Source organism: Acomys minous (assembly GCF_964271855.1).
Source record: "Acomys minous genome assembly, chromosome: 16".
Taxonomy (NCBI): Eukaryota; Metazoa; Chordata; class Mammalia; order Rodentia; family Muridae; genus Acomys; species Acomys minous.
In genome coordinates, this window is record NC_140498.1 from 20343359 (window position 1) to 20363698 (window position 20340).

The 20340-nt window shown below is 44.1% G+C and overlaps 2 protein-coding genes across 17 annotated transcripts in view; one reads left to right on the plus strand and one right to left on the minus strand.

Annotated features, from left to right (window-relative positions):
- The window catches only part of LOC311587252 (olfactory receptor 1f45-like), an 80195-nt gene that overhangs the window by 56223 nt on the left and 3632 nt on the right, over positions 1-20340 (minus strand). Inside the window, exon 2 of one of the 2 annotated variants that reach the window (XM_084763828.1) lies at positions 16052-16124. The gene's annotated coding sequence lies outside the window, so the exon portion shown is untranslated. Of the gene's footprint in view, positions 1-16051; positions 16673-20340 lie in introns of those variants that run through there. The other variant, XM_084763829.1, reaches the window with a different exon arrangement.
- ZFP2 (ZFP2 zinc finger protein) lies at positions 65-19336 on the plus strand. Of its 15 annotated transcripts, none has more exons than XM_084763814.1 (6): positions 107-159; positions 2627-2887; positions 4427-4574; positions 6161-6287; positions 6660-6752; positions 16683-19336. In XM_084763814.1, the coding sequence occupies exons 3-6, from the start codon at positions 4542-4544 to the stop codon at positions 18143-18145; spliced, it is 1716 nt and encodes a 571-aa protein (XP_084619940.1). In that variant the 5' UTR covers positions 107-159; positions 2627-2887; positions 4427-4541; the 3' UTR covers positions 18146-19336. The 15 variants fall into 15 exon arrangements, with proteins under 15 accessions (XP_084619933.1, XP_084619934.1, XP_084619945.1 ...); XM_084763817.1 differs by having other exon boundaries at positions 4448-4574; XM_084763820.1 differs by having other exon boundaries at positions 4485-4574.

The following is a 20340-nucleotide window of genomic DNA, read 5'->3' on the forward strand; positions in this document are numbered from 1 at the left end:
CAAACCATGCACAAGCACTGCAGGGGCAAGCCCACGCCTACAACCTTCCAGCCGCGCCTGCGCAATTGGAAGGCCTGCCAGAGGCCTTGTGGGAAATGCAGTCCAGCGCGCCCGGCAGGGCTGCGTGTGCTGCCAGCCTCTGGCTTCTTGGTGACTCGGGTGAGTGCGGCGCCTCGGGCGGGTGTTCCGGGGGCAGGAAAGTAGAGATGTTCCCAGTGGGATCCCCGGGTGCAACGCCAATCTCAGTGGCTGGATGGCGAGGCCAGCCGGGCAGTTCGGTGCTCGATCCTCCATGAGCAAGCGCCGAGTCACAGGTGCGCTGCTCACCCGGGCGCCAGGCCGCAGGTCACACTTGACTGAGACCCCGCTCGGCCCCTCGGATACCCGGGAGTCAGTCGGACCGGCTGCTCGCCAGCTCTACCTGGCCCGGAAGCCCTGGCTCGGTACGCGTTGCGAACGCTCCGGGGATCTACTCTTGGAAGCCTGGGCGGTCTCGGGGCCAAAGCCTGGCCTTTGTGAGCATCCTGCTCGGGATCCGCCCTCTGCCCGCCGTAAACGAAGGAGGAGCACGCGGAGTGGCTACTAAGTGAGGACGTGCCCATCAGATCTCTCTTTAAGTTCACTGTTGGTCAGCTAGAAAATACACGAGCAAAATCACTCGAGATCTGTCCAAAAGTCTGTGTGTTGTGTGGTGTGGTGTGTGTGTGTGTGTGTGTGTGTGTGGGTGTGTGTGTAAATAGAAACATTGTGCTTAAAAAAAAAAAAAAGGAATGTTAGAGGCCTTTCTACATTAACTTTGTTTTGTTTTGTTTTTCAAGACAGGGTTTCTCTGTGTAGCTTGACTCTCCTGGACTCATTTTGTAGAGCAGGCTGGCGTTGAACTCACAGAGATCCGCTTGCCTCTGCCTCCCTGAGTACTGGGATCACAGGCATGGACCACCCTGCCCTGCTTCTCCATTCACTTTTCAAAACGGAGTTTGAAATGCATTTTGTAAGGTGCTTGATAGTGCTTCTAAACCATTGTATCACAGCCCAACGAAGATAGAGAATAAACTTAAAACAGTGATGTTTAAGGGCAGTTAACGCTGTCTTTTTCATGAATGGGAGGGAAAGTGTGCCTGATTGCTAAAGCAGTGTTCCCTTTGGCTTTTGTCGCTGTTGTTTTGTTTTCTATTTTTATATTGTACATGGTACAGGCCCACCTGTTTATGTAATTCTTTACACTGTCTCTGCACAAATCTTCAAGTGAAATGTCTAGGTAGACTTTGGGTATCTCCTGTCTTACTCATTCCAGGAAAGTAGCCGTTTATAAAAATGGCTGCTGTATAAGAGTGGTTGATGGCCTCATACCAACTTGAAACGTTAGTAGCCAAATGTGGCTTTTAATCCTACAGAGGCAGAGGGATGAGTTTGAAGGCCATCTGCTCTACATAGAGCTTTCTGGGCCAGCCAAGGCTGCTTAGACAGGCCCTGTCTCAAAAAATATCCCTGGGCTAAACTCCATCTCACTTTATCCCTAACTTTTACGTCTGTTGTACAAACAGGTCTCATGAATGTACAGAGAAGTTACTTATTCCTATAGTCACATAACTCTCCCCTCTGGGCTTTCTTTTTCCATTTCCCATGGGTGTTGTATGTCTGCATGTGTGTATGGGTACAGGGGCACATATACCCACATACTTGCGCAACCTGTGGCCAGTGAAGGTAAGAGTCATCCCTGGTCTCCCTCCCACAGGCACTCCATCCTCTTGCTTGCATCCTGGTCCTCATGGCTGCCCAGCCAACACTTGAACCACTGAGCCATTCCCCGGGGCCAGCTCCCTCCTCCATCTCCACGGTGTTTACCATAATTAGAGAGGCCTTCTGTTTCATCACATCACGAAGATGTTCATTTATAGTTTCTTGTAGAGCCCTCGTTCCATTTATGCAGCTTTATTCTTTTCCAAATGGCAACTCTTTTATATGTTATTGTGGTAATTAATCCTTTATTGATAAGAGATGCCAACTGTCTCATATCCTGAGCCGGCCTGCCCCACCCCTCTGCCTTTACTGTGCCAGGGCCTCTGCTGAGCAATAATAACTCAGCCCCTGAACTCCTATGTATACATTTTTTTTTTCTGAATTACTTGAACTGCTGGGATTTGAATTTATCCCATTGGTGTTCGCTGTTGGTCTGTAACATCTATGAGGGAGGAGACTTTGCCTGTTGGATTTACCGCTGTTTCTCACCATCGCTTGGCATGCTGCTCTTCTCATAGCAGGTGTTGACAAGATAATATGTCAGCGATTCCTCAGCAATACTGTGGTTTTTGGGTCAACTTGACACAGGTTACAGTTATCCGAAAGGAGTGAGCCTCAATTGGGAAAATGCCTCCATAAGATCCAGCTGTAATGGGCTGGAGAGATGGCTCAGGTTAAGAGCACTGTCTACTCTTCCAAAGGTCCTGAGTTCAATTCCCGGCAACCACATGGTGGCTCAGTATCATCTATAATGAGATCTGGTGCCCTCTTCTGGCCTCCAGGTGTACATGCAGACTGAAATTGTGTACATATTTAATAATAATAATAAAAAGATCCAGCTGTAAGGCTTTTTTGTTTTGTTTTGTTTTTTTGTTTTTTGAGACAGAGTTTCTGTGTGTAGCCTTGGCTGTCCTGGACTCACTTGGCATTTCTTAATTAGTGTTTGGTGAGGGAGGGCCCAGCCCACTGTGAGTGATGCCATCCTTGGACTGGTGGTCCTGATAAGAAAGCAGGCTGAGCAAACCATGGGAACCAAGCCAACAAGCAGCACGTGTCCATGGCCTCTGTGCCAGCTCCTGCTTCCAGATCCCTCTATGTTTGAGTTCCTGTCCTGACTTCCTTTGATAAAGAGCAGTGATATGGAAGTGTAAGCCAAACAAACTCTTTCTTCATGTCATTTCATCGAATCAACAGTAACCCTAAGACTAGTTACCGGTGTTCTGGTTAATGTCATTTAAAATTCTGGTGGGCAAGTTCTCTTTCATAACTATTAACCTTAAATTAAAATAATGTGCATATTCGTGTGTGGTAGTGTTACAACGTGATTATACAGTATGTGATCAAATGGGACTAATTAGCACAATCCGTAAACACATTTTTTTTTTTAATTCTTCGTGTTGGATGAAATGAGGATGCTTTTTTTCAGCTGAGTGTAATCCCAGCACCTGGGAGCTAAAGGCAGGAGTTGAAGGTCAGCTTCTATTACAGCAAGTTCATGGCCAGCTGGGCTGTATGAGACCCTGTCCCAAAATATGAAAAGAGGTGCAGAGGAGATTGCTGGGTGGGGAGAAGTGCCTCTGTGCACACTTGAAGACTTGACTTCACATGCAACACCCATGTAAGAATGTAGGCGGGTTTCAGACGGATGCGTAACAGGAAAGCGGGCGAGCTGGGACCCAGAGGCAGGAAGATTGCCGGGGTTCGCTGTCCACCAGCCAAACTCCAGGCTCAGAGACTGTCCCAGAGGAATCAGGCAGAGCGTAATAAAACGGGACACCAAACGTCCTCCTCTGGCACCTACGTATGTACATGCTCACACACGCGTGAATGTAGTACACACGCATACGAATACACGAAAAAAATGAAAACGCCTTGCTGTTTTAAAATTTTAAAAGTAAACTAATGCAAATTAATTGTAGCTAACCTTTTGTGCTCTAGGTTAAGAGGTATGTATGCCTTTTATGTGACTTTATTCCTGTGCCTGCCTGCCCTCTCGTTGTCTGGTAGCCACTAAAGTCTCTGCTTCAATGAGATCAACAGACTCAGCTTTCACATATGAGTGAGAACACCTGGTGTTTGTCGTCACTAGCATTCTTTTAAATTTTCCCCTAAGGCTAGAAACATGGCTTAGTGGCTAAGAGGCCTTCCTGCTCTTGTGGAGGGCACGGGTTTGGTTCCCAGCACCCACGTGGTGGCTTAAAAACGATTCCTGACTCTAGGTCCAGGATGTCCAATACCTTTTCCCACCTTCTCCAACACCAGATCCAAACATGGTACACATACATGCATGCAGCCAGAACACTTATATACAGAAATAAATAAACCAAAAAATAAAAGTTCTAGGGGTTGGGGATTTAGCTCAGTGGTAGAGCGCTTGCCTAGCAAGCTCAAGGCCCTGGGTTTGGTCCTCAGCTATGGAGAAAAAAAAAAGTTCTAAAACTAATGATTTTTTCATAACTAACTTTAAAATACTGCCACTGAGGTATATAAACTGATTAGGAATATGTTAATCAGGTCAAGGAATAGGCATTAGGAATCCTGAGCCATCCTACCCAGGAATACAGCATGCCTCTCCATTCATTTCTGTTAATATACCTAAATAAGCTTAATCAAGCAAAGTTTATAGGTAAAACACTTAATTCTATTTATGTCAATACCTTATGCTTCTTACTTTGTTTATTTGTAGGTATTTTATTTTTCGTTGCAGCAGGAGTCTCTCTCATGGCTTCCTTTCCCTCCCTCAGCTCCACCTCTAGAGACGGAACATTCTCTGGGAAGGCCCCACAGGAAGGAGGGAGGCAATGGCTGTTGGGCCTCAGCCATTGGGAGCTCAGGTGAGACATCACTGTCAGACGTCCTTTTATTCCCATATTGGAATGGGCTTTATTACAGAGGACAGGGGTGTAGCGAGAATTTTGTAACTTTGGGTTCTTAAAAACAAAACAGACATGTTATGTTTTAATTCCAGGTGTGGGGTATAGGGCTGCTTCACAGCAGCTGACTGTGGTTTGCCTCCTGCTATGGGTGTCTTTTTACATTATTTCATGATATTTCTATGTTTAGACAAGATCTCTCACTGAACCATAAGCTCATCATGTAAGCTATGTTAGCAGGCCAGTAAACCTAAGGAGCCACCATCTGTACCTATCAGTGTTGGGGTGAGAGGCGTATTGCCTTTGATGTGAGTCCTCCAGAGCTGAACTCAGATCTGCTTGTCTGCTTTGCTCACTCTTAACCGCTGCTGACCATCCCCCAACAGTTAGATTACCAGTATGGTCTAATAATGTTTATTATTAGGCCTATAATTATTGTTATGATAGTATTTCCTAACCCACTAGCAATCAATCAAGACACAGACACCTGTTATATTTTAAAATAGCCTTAGTTAACCTGGGGCAGGGCAGATATTAATCCCCTAAACTACTTTCCATAGTGGGGCAGATATCCCATACCTGCCGTAATCCTATGCCATTTACTTCTAATAATTTCTATCAGGCTACCTCCCATCCATAATCCCAAATTGCTAATGTTCTTCATCTGCGCCAAATCCTCCATCCATGCTGGCCATGTGCTTCTCCTCCACCTAACCCACAGCAACCTTCCTTCTCCTCTGGTCTCTTCTTCCCAAGATTCTGTCTCCCCCAGCCCAGGAACCTTAGTCACGCCTATCCCATGTGCCCTGCCCAGGTGTGATAGCATTTTATTGGTCAAACAGCTGAGGCTCTTAGGCAAGGTGGGTCACAGAGACAGCAAGCAGTAATCAGCATCAAAATACATCAGACCAACCTCCAACACTGCTCCAGCTCCCCAGCCCTCCCACAACCTCTTAAACATTGCTTCATGGGGACCAAGCTTCCAACACTTGAGCCTTTGGGGTCCAACCAGCTCAGGACAAACAATAGCACCCCTGTCCTTGATTCCTGAGATAGTCAGTGTTAATTGTTCCCTTAACAGAATCCGCGATCACCTGGGAGATGGGCTTTTGGGCACGCTGTCTTGATTGGGTTAAATTGAGAAGTCTCTCTCATAGTGGGTGGCTCCGTTTCCTAGCCAGGACACAGGGAGCTGAGCAGCAGCCGGCATCCCGAATGTGGATGTCATGTGACCAACTGCTTCTAGCTCCTGCCACCTTGCCTTTTGCACCCCTGAACTGTGAACCAAAATAAACGGTTTCTCAAGTTGCTTTTGTCAGAGTATTTTATGACAGAAATAAGGAAACTACCACAATCCCTAAACCACTCTGTAATTTTTTTTCTTTTGTCTCATAATGTCTGTGGTTTGTTGCAATTATTTTATTTTTGTCAGAATGTAGCATGTTTTCCTCACACAAAACTGTATCCTGTTCCTTCAGGTGTCGCTTGGTCTTTTCTCAAGGTTTTATTAGCAAAATCCCATGTTAAGGAGGAATTTGTATTTTCAGGAGTCAGTGACATTCAAAGATGTGTCTGTGGACTTCACTTGGGAGGAGTGGATGCAGCTAGATTCTTCACAGAGGAGCCTGTGTGGCAGGGTGATGCTGGAAAACTACAGGAACCTGGTCTCCCTGGGTGAGGAACACACATACACACACACACACATACACCACACATGCACCACACACGCGCGCGCGCACACACACACACACACACACACACACCACACATACACCACACACATGCACATGCACATGCACACATGCTTGCTACTTAAGACCTAACTCTGGCCACTTTCCCCCTTCAGCCTTCTGCCATATGGAATTCATGGGTTTGACTTGAAACCTCCACTCTCATGGGGCATCGTTTAGGATAGTGCCTTAGTGTCCCCTCTTTCAAGGTGAAAAGTCTATAGAGAATGGAAAAAATGGAAAGGGAGGAAATAAGAACCATGCTGGGCGTGGGTGTTGACTCGTTCAGAATCCAACCTCGCCTCTCCCTCCTAAGCAGGACGTCAGCCTGCTGAACCAAAGGCGATCTCTGCACCGGAACAGGAGCTGAGCCTGAGGAAAGGAGAACTCTCAGGTTGCATCTCTCTGGGTAAGTGTCACAATGCAAGGACTTGTAACATGGGTGTCTTACCAAGCGTGAAAGACATTTTGGGGTCTCTGGGAGAGACCACTTCCCACAGATGTGTGTTTTATGAAAACAGGGCCACCGTGCTGATGAGATTTGTCCTCTGTCACTGAAGCTTATGTCCTGGTCTTGGAGGAGGGGATGGATGCATTGTGAGGCTTGAGTGACTACACTTGTAGCATGTGCACATTGCTGGGAGCCACTGAGCATTTGGAAAAGCTAGCAGTGGCATTTCTTCTCTGTCTTCATTTGTGTGCAGTAAAGTCTGTTGCTGACTGAGACACCTCCTTTTACTGTCTTTGTTCCCAGGCCTAGCCTATATTCCTAACTTTTCCTTATATTTGTAAATATTTGGGAGCTTTGTTTTCTTCCTGCCTGGAAAGGCATTTTGAATAGTCTACATATTTTAAAAAGTGAGAAGTGAGTTTTGCTGCATTTCCAGCAGCTCAATATCTTTCACATTTCATTTATCCTTCCAGAATGTTCCATCTGTGTCCACCATCCATTTATTTCCTGCCATTCGGCTCTTAATGCTTAGTGCCTTGGTCAGTCCCCGTCACAGCTAAAAGTTCAGATGTTTTCTCTGCAGAAAACACATTTTACACCTTGCCATTTCAACACTTCTCGCCCCATTGTTTTAAAACGTATTTTTAAAAGCTAACAAGGGAGCAGAGGACCTGGAGATGGCTCAGTGGGTAACATGGCTGCTGTGTAAGCATGAGAACCTGCCTTCAAGGCCAGTGCCCACATAGAAGCCGTGCCTGTAGGTGACAGGCTACACACCTGCCACCCAACATAGGAGGATCCCTGGGGCTCGCTGGCCAGCCACTGTAGACAAATTGGTGAGCTCCAGATTCAATCAGAGACCCTCATCTTGGAAAATAAGGTGGAGCGTGATGGAGGCACCTGACATCAGCCCTGTCTCAGGAACAAACGGTTGTATTATTATTACTTTAACAGTGATGTCTTGCCATTGTCAGTATCCTGTGATTTGTTAGAAAATGCCCTCAGGAGTAAATGTTGGGGTGCCCAGGGGTAGCATGTCACATCCGTGAGCTAGGAAGTGGTCCAGCAAAGCCAGTGCTTACAACACACAGAAACAATAAACAAGGCCCAGAGAATGTGGCTGAGGGGCAGATGTGTCATTCTTCTCTCTTTTCTGTGGATTCAGACTTTCAAAATTAAAAGTGTGCCAAGGAAGCCGAGGAGGGACTGGCTGCTGTCTGACTCCCACTTCTGTCCTGGCCTCTTCCTAGGGGGGACCCCTGCAAACATAGAGCTATCTGTTGTCTGCACAGTCTGTCAAGGAAATAGGAAAACAGATACTCTGAGTCTAGGCGCAGCAGTTACCCCGAATGCATTTTCTGAAGAAGAGGGAGCTATTGTAACTTTGATAGGCAGAGACGAAAGGAAATTATAAGCAAACACTTCAGTGAATACCTTGGTGAGGACCATGCACAAATGAGTTAAGGCAAAGAAGGAAAATTCTGGCTACGGGGCTGTATTGATATATTATACCCTGTTCTTTGTGAGGCAGAGGTCAGTTCTCAAATACATCAACAGTAGTGAGGATGTGAGGTCAGCTGGAAAAGTCAGGACCAATGGCTTATCTTGTAAAGACTCTTCCAGGCCTCCAACAAGCTTGCCTCTTTGTATCTCCATGCACAAGTTGCCCATCTGGTATTTGCATGAAGAAATTCACAAACATTTCTTTATGAGTGTTTAATCTTAAACATGAATAAGATGTTCTGACCACCACTCCTCTTTCTAGAGAACAAGACTCTGAAAGAGGACTCGCTGGGTTGGAGGGTGTATGCATTCAGAGGTCTCGCTCCTTCTGTTTTATGCGTGTAATGCTCATTCATATGGTATAACACAACCCCTTTAGGGAGCTTAGTTGCTTTCATTATAGATTTCTGTGGTGTTGATTGCTATTGTTTCTTATGTTTATTGTTCTGTAAGTAGTTTATTCATTCCACAAATACTCATTGAGTATTAGGCCCTCTGTCTGCCACTGGAATTGTAGCAAGAAAGCAACGTGGGGGCGGGGATAGCACAGTTGGTAAGTGGCTGGGAAGAGAATGTAGCCTAAGGGTGAGGTTAATTGTAGGGGTTGTGACTTTGCATAGATTCTCAGATAAAGCCATACGTCTAGGACTCTATTCTGAGCACATGGAACAGCAAGTGCCAAGGCCCTGATGTGGGAGATTGTCCTTCTAAAAGGGAGAGAGCCTCAGGTGAAGAGTCCTCCAAATGTAGTTCTTTCACTCCTGAAGGGGAAAAATCAAACTCTGCTTTCAGATTTTCTATTTCTATGACTTATTTTTATTCTTTCTGACTGTCTCTGTCTCCGTCTGTCTGTTTGTCTCTCTCTCTGTCTCTGTGTGTGTGTGTATGTGTGTACACTGTACGCATGTGTGTAGGTGTCCTGTTTCATCACACTGCCTTATTCCCTTTAGATAGGGTCTCTGAGCCTGGAGCTAGGCTGCAGCCAGCAAGCCACAGCAGTCCTCTGTGTGCTGCCACAAAGGCCCAAGCTCAGCTTTCTGTGTGGGTGCTGAGGTTGGAACTCAGTCCTCATGTGGCAAAGTAAGCCCTCAACCCCACTGAGCTGTCTCCGTGGCTCCTCTTCCTTTTTGTTAGCAGTGCATTAACTTCTCCTACTTTATGGGTATTTTCACGTTTCAGGAGTTCTGCTGGACTTTGTTGGTACGTTTCTACACTCCTAGATTTGGTGTGTTTGCTTAGGGTTCTGTTTTGGTCACTCCACCGCCAAGTGGTGAGGTTTCTTGAGGCACTGGGTGGAAATGTGTCTGGTGCTAGTGACTAATTCCCACCTCTCACCTGCTAAGCAAGGGCTGTACCACTAAGCTGCACCCCACCCGCATGCTTTAGATAAGGACTTCCTACCCCCACTCCTTTATCTTCTTTCAGACTTTTCCTTCAGGAAGAGTCCAAACGCTTCCTCAGCAGTATTTACGTGTCTTTCGGGGCATCTGTCAGGCGCTGGCATGTAAACTCACTGAATTGTCGTTATTGAGCTTACATGCCATTGTATGCCCACCCACTGCATGCCAGAGCAAGTGTTTGATGGTATTTGTTGGATGAATATTGAATAACATTACATAGAACTTTTAGAAGTCAGGTCTACGTGTGAGTTTGAGGAGAGTTATCAGGATACAAAGGTCAAAGATGCTCCCAGACAGGTTACAGAAGCATCCCGAGGGATGAGGAGGGGAACTGGGTCAGGGAAAGGAGAAAATCAGAAAGACTACAGCAGTGTTGAGTAAAGAAGGACAAACGCCTATGGGCTGAGCGATCGGAAAGCCGCCTGTGACCCAGGGACGAGGCTTGTTCAGTGCTAAGGGGCTGTGCTGTGTGTGGAAGAGTACAGAAGCAAGTACAGCCTGGCGTTTCCTCAAGGCTAGACTGAAGGGGAGAAAGAAGAGAAGAGCACCTCCGCTGTGTTCTTGGGGCAAATGGGTCTGAATTATCCTCTAGAGAAGGAGAGACTGGGGAGCTAGGAGAGTGGCGAGCACGGCAAAGCCATGCAGTGCAGAGCATGCTCTTCTCGGGTTTTCTTACACATCACTGCAGGTTAGCTGTGAAGAGGTGTCCTGTTAGCAGGTAAATGTGAGTGCACAGAGGTGTGTTTTGGTTCACTGTACATGCATAGTAATGGCCTAGTTCACTTCTCAAGTCACACGGGTTTTTCCTCACCTTTGCAGGCCTGGCGCATTGTGTTTTGGCACCCTGTGTTCCTGGGAGGATCTCCTAGGCCAGTTTTTAAAAGTTGTAGGTAATATTTTTTATTTGTCTTTTTCTTAAGAATTGGGTCTTCAGAATTTACATTTAAGTTAGGCATCTAAATGTAATAAAGAATATATTGAACCTCACTAAGTTCTGTATAGTGTTAAGATATTTGAGTGTTAAAAAACTGTTAGCATTTTTGCAGAATAGCAAATGCTTTATTCTTTTTCTCACTTAGTTTTTGGAGTATATGTAAGCAGAGGATTTATAAAGCATATACATTATATATATATATGTATATATATATATATATATATATATATGTGACATGATGGATATTCTGTCATACCCTTAATAAATGAACACTTAACCAGTTTTTCTTATGTAAATATTGTAAGTACCATTTAACAGATGAGGAGATTAGAACACCGAAAGGTTAAGAAACCTGCACAAAGTCACACAGCTAATAACGATTGAAATCAGATTTGAGCAGGATAGATAATCTGGCTTGACTTATTACCTAACTACTGCGGCTTCCTGCTTTTCTATGTAGTTGGTTATGATGAAACAAATGAAGAATAAGGAGCACAGACCCCAGAGTCCAGACCCTAGGTCAAGAACCAGCATCCCGTGCACTGTTACCGCTACTCAGCACTGACCACTATTCTGATTTGTGATAATTTCTGTATTAGTCATGGCTCCTTAAGTAACAGAAGGGGACTTATTAGAGTGGGTTACAGGCTGTGATCCAACTAGTTGTCCAACAGTGGCTGTGTCTTGAAGGAAAGGCCAAATACCCAGTAGTTACTCAGTCCATGAATCTGGAGATGTCAGCTGTTCTTCCATCTATACTGGCAATCCCACAGAGGTAGGTTCTCATACCAGCAAAGGAATGGCTCAGCAGCAAGACAGATGAGCTGGTAGTGAGAGCGAGGGCAAGCAGGCAGAAGCAAAAGCTTCCTTTTATGTGGGCTGCCACCAAGTGTAGCCCATGTTTAGGATGGGTCTTTCCACTTCAGATGACCAAATTTAGGAAGAATCTTCCCACCTCAAACAATCCAATCAAGTAAACTGCCCCATCCCCAGACATGGCCAACTGTTGGGGGTTTAGTTGTTACAGATGGAGTCAAGTTGACAACCAAGGTTAGCTGTCACAGGTCCATTCCTTGTCATGTAGACACACAATTATCATGACCAGTTTCCAAATGGGCGTGATAACCGGGTCATAATTCTATCTAACATGATGTAACTAATCCCATGTACAGCCATAAATGTATTACAGGTGACAGCGTCCCCTGAGGAATGGTTAGTCCTTTAGTCTCATAACCTAAATTATGATAACCATTAATATTATCTCAATTGATATTGTATTACATGATAAAGAGGAGGAACACAAATATCACTTAATGTATATCTATATATATGCATAAACTCATTCTTAACAAAATAGGACAGAAACACTCATGCTAACTGCAGTTTATGTTTCTGTCACATGGCCTCAGCTAGTGTTTGTCACTGCCTTCCTCTACTACCCATTCTGTACATCTGCCTCCCTCAGCAAGCACCTCAGCAGGCCTTGGTTCTTTTCCTTGGAGGAGAGACCCACACGCCTTCATTCCCGAGGCTCTGGACCCTTCCTCGCCCTATTTGGTTGGGGTTGTTGTAGTTTCTCACTGATTTTAATCGGGTCAGTACCCCAAGAGACACCCTAAGGATCTCCTGCATGCCACCATAACCTTCCTCCCCTCCATTGTGGAGAAGCAATTCAACGTCTCCCTGGTAATCCGGATCAGTCACCCCTCCTAGTAGGGCTACTCCTCTCTTAGCCTGTTGGCTTAAGAGGATGAGAAACCCAAAGTGACCAGGGGGAAGTATGAGCCTGCAGTCCAGTGGAGTTTTGTTGTGTCTCCTGGCAGGGGCACTGCCCCTTCTGGAACCTAAAACTTGTGCCAGCAGAAGTTAAGGGTTGGTAGTGAGTGGAACAATTCCCATTTCCACCCCCCTTGATTCCTGGACCTGTGGATCCTGGCTGTGGGAGAAGCTGTACCATATATTCAATGAAGATTCAAAGCATACACCACCTTTTGGAGAACTCTGTCCCAGCCCTCCAGGCTGCTGCCACCTAATTGGCATTATGTGTGTGTTTTCAAAAGGCCATCTCATAATTCTATTGGGCCAGCTACTTCAGGGTGATGGATTCCTGAGTAACAGACCCACTGCCTCACCTCTCTGGCTATGAGTTCCTTGGTTAGAAGCAATGGTATATGGAATAACAGGATGGCAAAGAACACATTCAGTTAGTCTACAGATGGTAGTGTTGACAGCGTCCCATGCAGGAAAGGCAAACCCATAATCAGAACAAGTATCTATTCCATTAAGGCCTAAGTGTTACACTTTCCACGAAGGAAGTGGCCCCAACTTAGTCAAGTTGATGACCAAGATTAGCCATCACAATTTCCTTTTTTGGCTCTTCTTTACAGTGTTGCCATCTATCCCTGCTAATGGATTCTCCCCAGCACTTCTTCTGGGTATCAATTCACATATTCTCAGAAAACTTGAATTGGATAACTGGATTCTGCCAGAGTGAGCTGGGCAAGAGACAGCTGCCAGCACATGTATTGCTGATACCACTAGATAGACACGCTCTCCAGAGTTACTTAGGAACATGTATTTGGTGGTAATTCCTGTTTGACTTCTGGGTTTTCTTTTTGTTAAAGATGCTCAGCTTGGAGGGGAAAGCCTTGTGAGGTACATTTCTTGCTTCAGAGCCTTTGGTTTATGGTTCCCCATGTTGACCTCTGCTATGTTAACTTTGACTGACAGTCCTAACGCTGATTCTCAGATTGCAGTTTCCTATCCTCTGTCCTCACTGCCTCCAGGCCATTTTGTCTGGGATAAGAAACGGGGTCCTGTGCATCCGAGAAGCTCCAGGGTCCTTCCTTCTCCTTCTACTCAGTTGCCTCCAGCAGCTCAACAGATTGGCTCTGCTCAGCACAAGTTCCAGCTTCACAGAAAGGAAATTTAGGAAAGAGCAGGGCTGGTTAGGCTTGTTACATCTGTAGGTAGAACTGTCTGCTTAAAGGTTATAAAGAAAGAAAGGCCTTTAAACAGCATCCTCCTCCTTTAAGTGTTGTGAGCTTCAAATATGTCTTTTCTTTATGTTGTAGATGAGTGTATTTCCCGAGAGCAATTTACATCTAATATCTTCCTCCTTAGCAGATTATTTTATCCTCTCAGATCTTAGCCCAAGCTCAGAGAAACAAGTAAGTCACTAAAGTGTTGTTAAGATCCACAGTTTGAACCTATATGTGTGACTCAAGGGGCAACAATCCTTTGACACCTTGATGCTTCATTAGATTATCTGGTGTAGAGTTCTACTGGTAGGAATGGCAGGTGGGTAGGTATTTTGGTTTCTTTTCTGGTTGCTCTAATAAAGCAACCTAGGGGAGAAAGTATTTCAGCTCACAGTTCTAGGTCATCATGGCCAAGAAAGCACATGGCAGGAGACTGAGGCAGAGAGGAGGCAGAGAGTAATAAATAAATGGGTCCCTTGGTACCCAGCTTGCTACCTCCATCTTATAAAGGATTCCCTGCCCAGGGAATGGTCTCATCCACGTCCACAGTCAATACGGGTCTTCCCACAGTGATTCATGTAATCAAGATGATCCCCATGGCCATGTCCTTAAGCCAGTTTAACCTAACGACCCCTCATGGAGACTTCCTTCCCAGATGAATTTTTGTAAAGTTAACAATGTCAACCCTCACAGTTCTACCCCTTGTTGATTTGAATCCAAAACAAATCTATTTTAAGTCAGAATCTACCCCTTGTCCCCATTGGCTCATTACCATGTTATAAAATGTATTTAACCCAACTTTAAAAGTTTCCATAGTATTTAACAATCCTAATACTTTAATATACACTCTTTTAATTGTGAACACTCTTTTTTTTAATTTATTATTATTATTATTATTATTATTATTTTTTTTTTTTTTTTTTTTTTTTTTTTTTTTTTTAGTTTTTTGAGACAGGGTTTCTCTGTGTAGTCTTGGCTGTCCTGGACTCACTTTGTAGACCAGGCTGGCCTCAAATTCACAGCGATCCACCTGCCTCTGCCTCCCAAGTGCTGGGATTAAAGGCGTGCGCCACCACGCCCGGCCTCTTGAACACTCTTAAAAAAAAAAAAAAGATTTATTTATTTATTATGTATACATGTCCTGCCTGCATATGTGCTTGACCACCAGAAGAGGGCACCAGATCTCATTATAGATGGTTAGGAGCCACCAGATCTCATTATAGATGGTTAGGAGCCACCATGTGGTTGCTGGGAATTGAACTCAGGATCTTTGGAAGAGTAGCCAGTACTCTTAATCTCTGAGCCATCTTTCTAGCCCCCAACACTCATTTTTTTTTAAGTTATATATTTGCAACATATGACACAGAGTAAACAGGGTATAAAATAGTCACAGCAAAGCAAACCAAGGCCCTACAGTGTCATGTCTGATATCTGAGGCTCTTAATCTAATAGTCCAAGCTCTATGTGGCTTTGGTATCCACCGTTCCAGCCTTGTTACCTGCATCACACACATACTGTCTCCTAGGCCAGGTCTCCTTCACTCCTTCAGCTCCCCTTGGCAGATACCCCACAGGCCTGGCATCTCTATTATCCTATGGTTTTCACTGTAACTGAGGCTTCTAGGCAGTGACTGACCTTACCATACATTTCCTGGCCTCAGCTAAAATCCATGACTTCCTCCCTCCATACCTTCAAAACTAGTATTACATGGGTTATGCTGCCAAGTTCTGCCCCCAACTCCAGAAGGAAAATGACCCCCTAGGACCAAGAGCTGTACCAGCTTCTATGTGCTCGTCCTGGAGAAACATATGCTAGGAAGTTGCTTTTGAGTGACAGGAGCCACTTCAAACTAGATTGTGTCCTTTTAAATGAATTTGTATCTTCACATGAAGGAGCTGCTGTTGGGTGCAATTTGCCCCTCATATAATCCCAGTGCAATACAGGAGGCATCTCTACCACGGTGCTGAGCTCTTTAACAAGGACAGCTGTTTTCTCAGACAACCTAAATGCCCTCCTGTCCTCAGTTTCCCCTATCAAACTGATAAGTCCTCTGTCTTCAAATACAGCTGTATTCATACTCTCAAGACATGGTCAGAATGAGGCCAGATATTTCAACAAAATATAATATAAATGGCCCCTCGCCCAGTCCCTGATAGAATCCTTGTTTTCCTCTGAAACCTTATGAGCCATGTTTACCTCAGTCTTGTAAGTGCCCACCGGAATGAGTCATGCTCCAATTCCAGCGTTTTCTAGCCTCGTATACCAGACTCTTGCACATTCTAGCCACAGATGGGTCCAAAGGTAAAAGTGACATGATCAAGTGTACACATCAAAGACCCCACTTTTGGGTACCAATCTCTGTCTTAGTTTCTTTTCTGTTTATGTGATAAAATATTCTGACAAAAACAACTTAAGGGAGAAAGTGTATATTTAACTCACAGTTCGTGTTAAAGTCAATTCATGGTAGAGAAGTCGCAGTGGCCGGAGGCTGAGGGAGCTGGTCATGTTACATCTGCTGTCAGAAGAAAAGAACAGTGAATATATGCATGTTAGTGGTCATCTTGCTGTCCGTCCCCATCTTATACAGGACCCCCTGCCCAAGAGAAGGCCCAGGTGAGGCCTTATCACATCAGTAATATAATCAGATCAACTTAATCTAGATAATCCTTCATTGAGATCCCCTTCCCAGGCAACACCGAATTCTACCGAGCTGGTTAATTAATTGTCATAATGTAGCACCTGGTTCTGACCTGCTTTCCCCAGCCAGTCTCCTCTGCGTGTTTTTACCTAGTTCTCCATTCATTATTGATCCATCCCTCCTGCATGAGCTAGCCCTTTCTCCTCACTTATCCAGTGCACCTGCCGTCGTCTGAGTTCTTCTGTTTTTGTGGGCTGCTATGCTGTTCTTCACCTTTTAATCTCCCTGAAGAATTGTAGATTTTCAAAATCTATCAAGCGCACTTAGCAGCTAGTCTACTTTTATTCTCTCATCCCCTGTACCCTTTATGTAGTTTCTCATCACTTATACCACAGAAATCAATCTGCATTTGAACTCTGTACTTTCTTTCAGGCTGGGAGACAAGACTTGAAACCAAAGAGCCAACTCCAAATCCCAAATTTACTGGAATCTTGCCCTACGAGGCTGTAATGGAAAGGGAAGATCTCTGGCATTCAGCATTAGGGGCTGTCTTGGAACCTTCTTGTTGGTTAGAGGGGCAACAAGAAAGATATCTGGGCCAAGTGGCAGTGACCCAAAAGGAAGCCTTTAACGAGAAGAGGGTATGTGGAGGTAATAAAACTGAGAAATATTCTATTGAGGGTTCAATGCTTGATTCACCGCAAAGCATTCCTGTGGCAAAAAGACCCCGTAATTGGAATTCATGTGGAAAAGATTCTAAACAAAATTCTGAGTTAATGAAAACTTCGAGAATGTTTGTAGGAAAGAAAATATATGAATGTGATGAGTGCAGGAAAACCTTCAGCCAGAGTTCTTCCTTGCTTAAGCACCAGAGGATTCACACTGGGGAGAAACCTTATAAATGCAATGTATGTGACAAGCACTTCATCGAACGCTCCTCCCTCACTGTGCATCAAAGGACTCACACGGGAGAAAAGCCCTACAAATGTAATGAGTGTGGGAAAGCCTTTAGTCAGAGTATGAACCTTACTGTTCATCAAAGAACTCATACTGGAGAGAAACCTTATCAATGCAAAGAGTGTGGGAAAGCTTTCCGTAAGAACTCCTCCCTTATTCAACATGAAAGGATTCATACTGGAGAGAAGCCCTATAAATGCAATGATTGTGGGAAAGCTTTTACACAAAGCATGAATCTTACGGTGCATCAGAGAACTCACACAGGAGAAAAACCCTATGAATGTAATGAATGTGGAAAAGCCTTCAGTCAAAGCATGCATCTTATTGTTCATCAGAGAAGTCATACTGGAGAAAAACCCTATGAATGCAGTGAGTGTGGAAAAGCCTTTAGTAAAAGCTCAACTCTCACCCTACATCAGCGAAATCACACTGGAGAAAAACCCTACAAATGTAACAAATGTGGTAAATCCTTTAGTCAAAGCACGTATCTTATAGAACATCAGAGACTTCACTCTGGAGTGAAACCTTTTGAATGTAACCAGTGTGGGAAAGCTTTCAGTAAGAATTCTTCTCTGACTCAGCATCGGAGAATTCACACTGGTGAGAAGCCTTACGAGTGTATGGTATGCGGAAAGCATTTCACCGGGAGATCTTCCCTAACTGTGCATCAGGTAATACACACTGGAGAGAAACCGTATGAATGCACTGACTGTGGAAAGGCCTTCAGCCAAAGCGCCTATCTTATTGAACACCAGAGAATTCATACTGGTGAAAAACCCTACGAATGTGATCAGTGTGGGAAAGCTTTCATTAAGAATTCATCCCTTATAGTGCACCAGAGGATACATACAGGAGAGAAGCCCTACCAGTGTAATGAATGTGGAAAAGCCTTCAGTCGAAGTACAAACCTTACAAGACATCAGAGGACTCACATGTGAGAAAAGTTCTCACTGACCCCTTCATCTTGATTAATCCTTTGATAATAATCAAATGTCATATTAATGTAGGTACTTAAGTCACCGTAACTAATGTGGTAACCTTTTAGTTGAAGTACAGTATAGCATACCAGATATTAGAACCATAGCAGAGTAAACATGAAAGTAGAGAACACTTGATTCACATGGTAAAATTTTATACCAGGCTTGAGTAGCTAATACATAAGTGATAACGACATAGGCTGAAGTAAGCTCTATTGTGTCATCCTGGGAATCCTGATTTGGGCATCAGAGTTCACACTGGATGGGAAAATGTGATAGTGATTAACTGGACAGCCCCAAAGTTGGGCTCAACCCAGTTCTAACCCCCCATTAACTTGAACAAGTTACCCAGTTTTATCAGGTCACAGTGTTTTATCTGTAAATGAGAGATTTGGGATGTAGAAATTCTTTGGGATCTGTATTTGCTAAAATGCCCAAAACAAAATGCAGGGAATTTTTTTGGTCTTCTATTATACATGCTGTGGAGATGCTTCTATTTCACGGTGGTTTTCTTGGGTGTTTTTAGGTTAAAATTCTCTACCTCTAATTCATTGTCCTTTATGTCCTTGGGTTACTTTCTCTCCTAAAATGTAGGTTAGTTTCCATGGGGTGCCAGATAAAATTTGCATATTTTAATGCTATAGCATGCTGTTTTGAATTCTCTGCTAATAGTCATTAAACTGTTGTTAAATAAGCTGATTATATTTAATGTGACTTAAATATAAACTTTAATTACTTAGGAATCAAGTACATACCTTTGTGTCTTATTTGACTGTTATGGAAATTTAAAAGACAGGTGGATTGAACACTAATTGTACTGGATAGATTTATATCAACTTGACACACGCTAAAGTCATCTAGGAGGAGGGAACCTCAATTAAGGAAACGCATCCATAAGATGGGGTGTAGGCAAGCCTGCAGGGAGCATTTTCTTGATTAGCGATTGATGAGGGAGGACCCAGCCACTGTGAGTGGTGCCATCCCAGGTTCTATACAAAAGCAGGCTGAACCAGCCAGCAAACAGCACTCCTCCACGGCTTCTGCATCAGCTCCTGCCTCCAGGTCCCTGCCTTGTTTGAGTTTCCGTCCTGACTTTCTTCAATCATGAACAGTGATATGATGTGTAAGCCAAATAAACTCTTTTCTCCCCAAGTTGCTTTGGTCATGTGTTTGATCACAGCAATAGAAACCCTAACTAAAACATTAATAGACATAGGAATTCAGCAAATTAATAAAACCTTTGTAACTCAAAGCATACTGGAAACCACACAGGAGTAGGTTATAGATCATGATAGTAGTTGGTTTATTAAACATACTGACTGTGTCCTAAATATGAGGCAGTGGGGGGCGGGATCGCTGTAGGCTTTCGGGATGGCCTGGAAACATTCCACGAAGAGACAAGAATGAAACTCAGTTCAGTCCAACTTAGGCACCGATACTGGGCCACAACTTCAAGAGTCTAACACTAGTTGTTATTTTAGATGTATTTAAGCATGGCACAGTTTTGGAAAAAACGTTTTCTGATAACAGTTAATCCCATCCTGTGAGTACAATATGTTTACATAAAAGCTCTTTACAAAACACATGTGGCTTCTTCCATAAAGATGGGTTCTGTTGACTTAGAAACGGTATCAATACAAGGATCTAAGGAGATTGACTAGGGGTAAACATAATGGCTGTGGGAATCGGGATTTGGCCTGATGCAGCAATAACATAGAAGTCACTTAGGCTGTTATAAAAGTACAAATGACATGATTTCATGCAGATGGGTTTTATGGCCTAGAAGCAATGATCAAGGTGAGGGAGGGGACATCTAGGATTAACAAATATAATATTCTGAGGGATGTGGGTGGAGCCTGGCTCAAAAGGTAGCAAAGGATCACCAGGTTGTAAACTATATTTCAGCATTCAGGAGAACAACCAAATATCTTCTCCCTTTGGAGAGAGAAGCCTTCTGCTTTAATTTTCCTGGCTTCTCCAGTGCTTATCTGTATGCTTACCTTTTGCCCTCTACAAGATAGAATCAGAAAACCAAAATTGAATTACATATTTTTTTTTATTTTCTAGAGGCTAAGAATGTGACAGAATGATGAAAGACAAAATGATCAAAATGATGAGAGAAAGCCCAGAAAAAAATTGGCAATTGGATAAATAGC

Coding starts and splice junctions, on each gene's coding strand:
- ZFP2 (XM_084763807.1), top strand. CDS start 4,542: ATGGCTGTTGGGCCTCAGCCATTGGGAGCTCAG. Junction 4,575..6,160: donor CTCAGCCATTGGGAGCTCAG/GTGAGACATCAC, acceptor TTGTATTTTCAG/GAGTCAGTGACATTCAAAGA. Junction 6,288..6,659: donor CAGGAACCTGGTCTCCCTGG/GTGAGGAACACA, acceptor CTCCCTCCTAAG/CAGGACGTCAGCCTGCTGAA.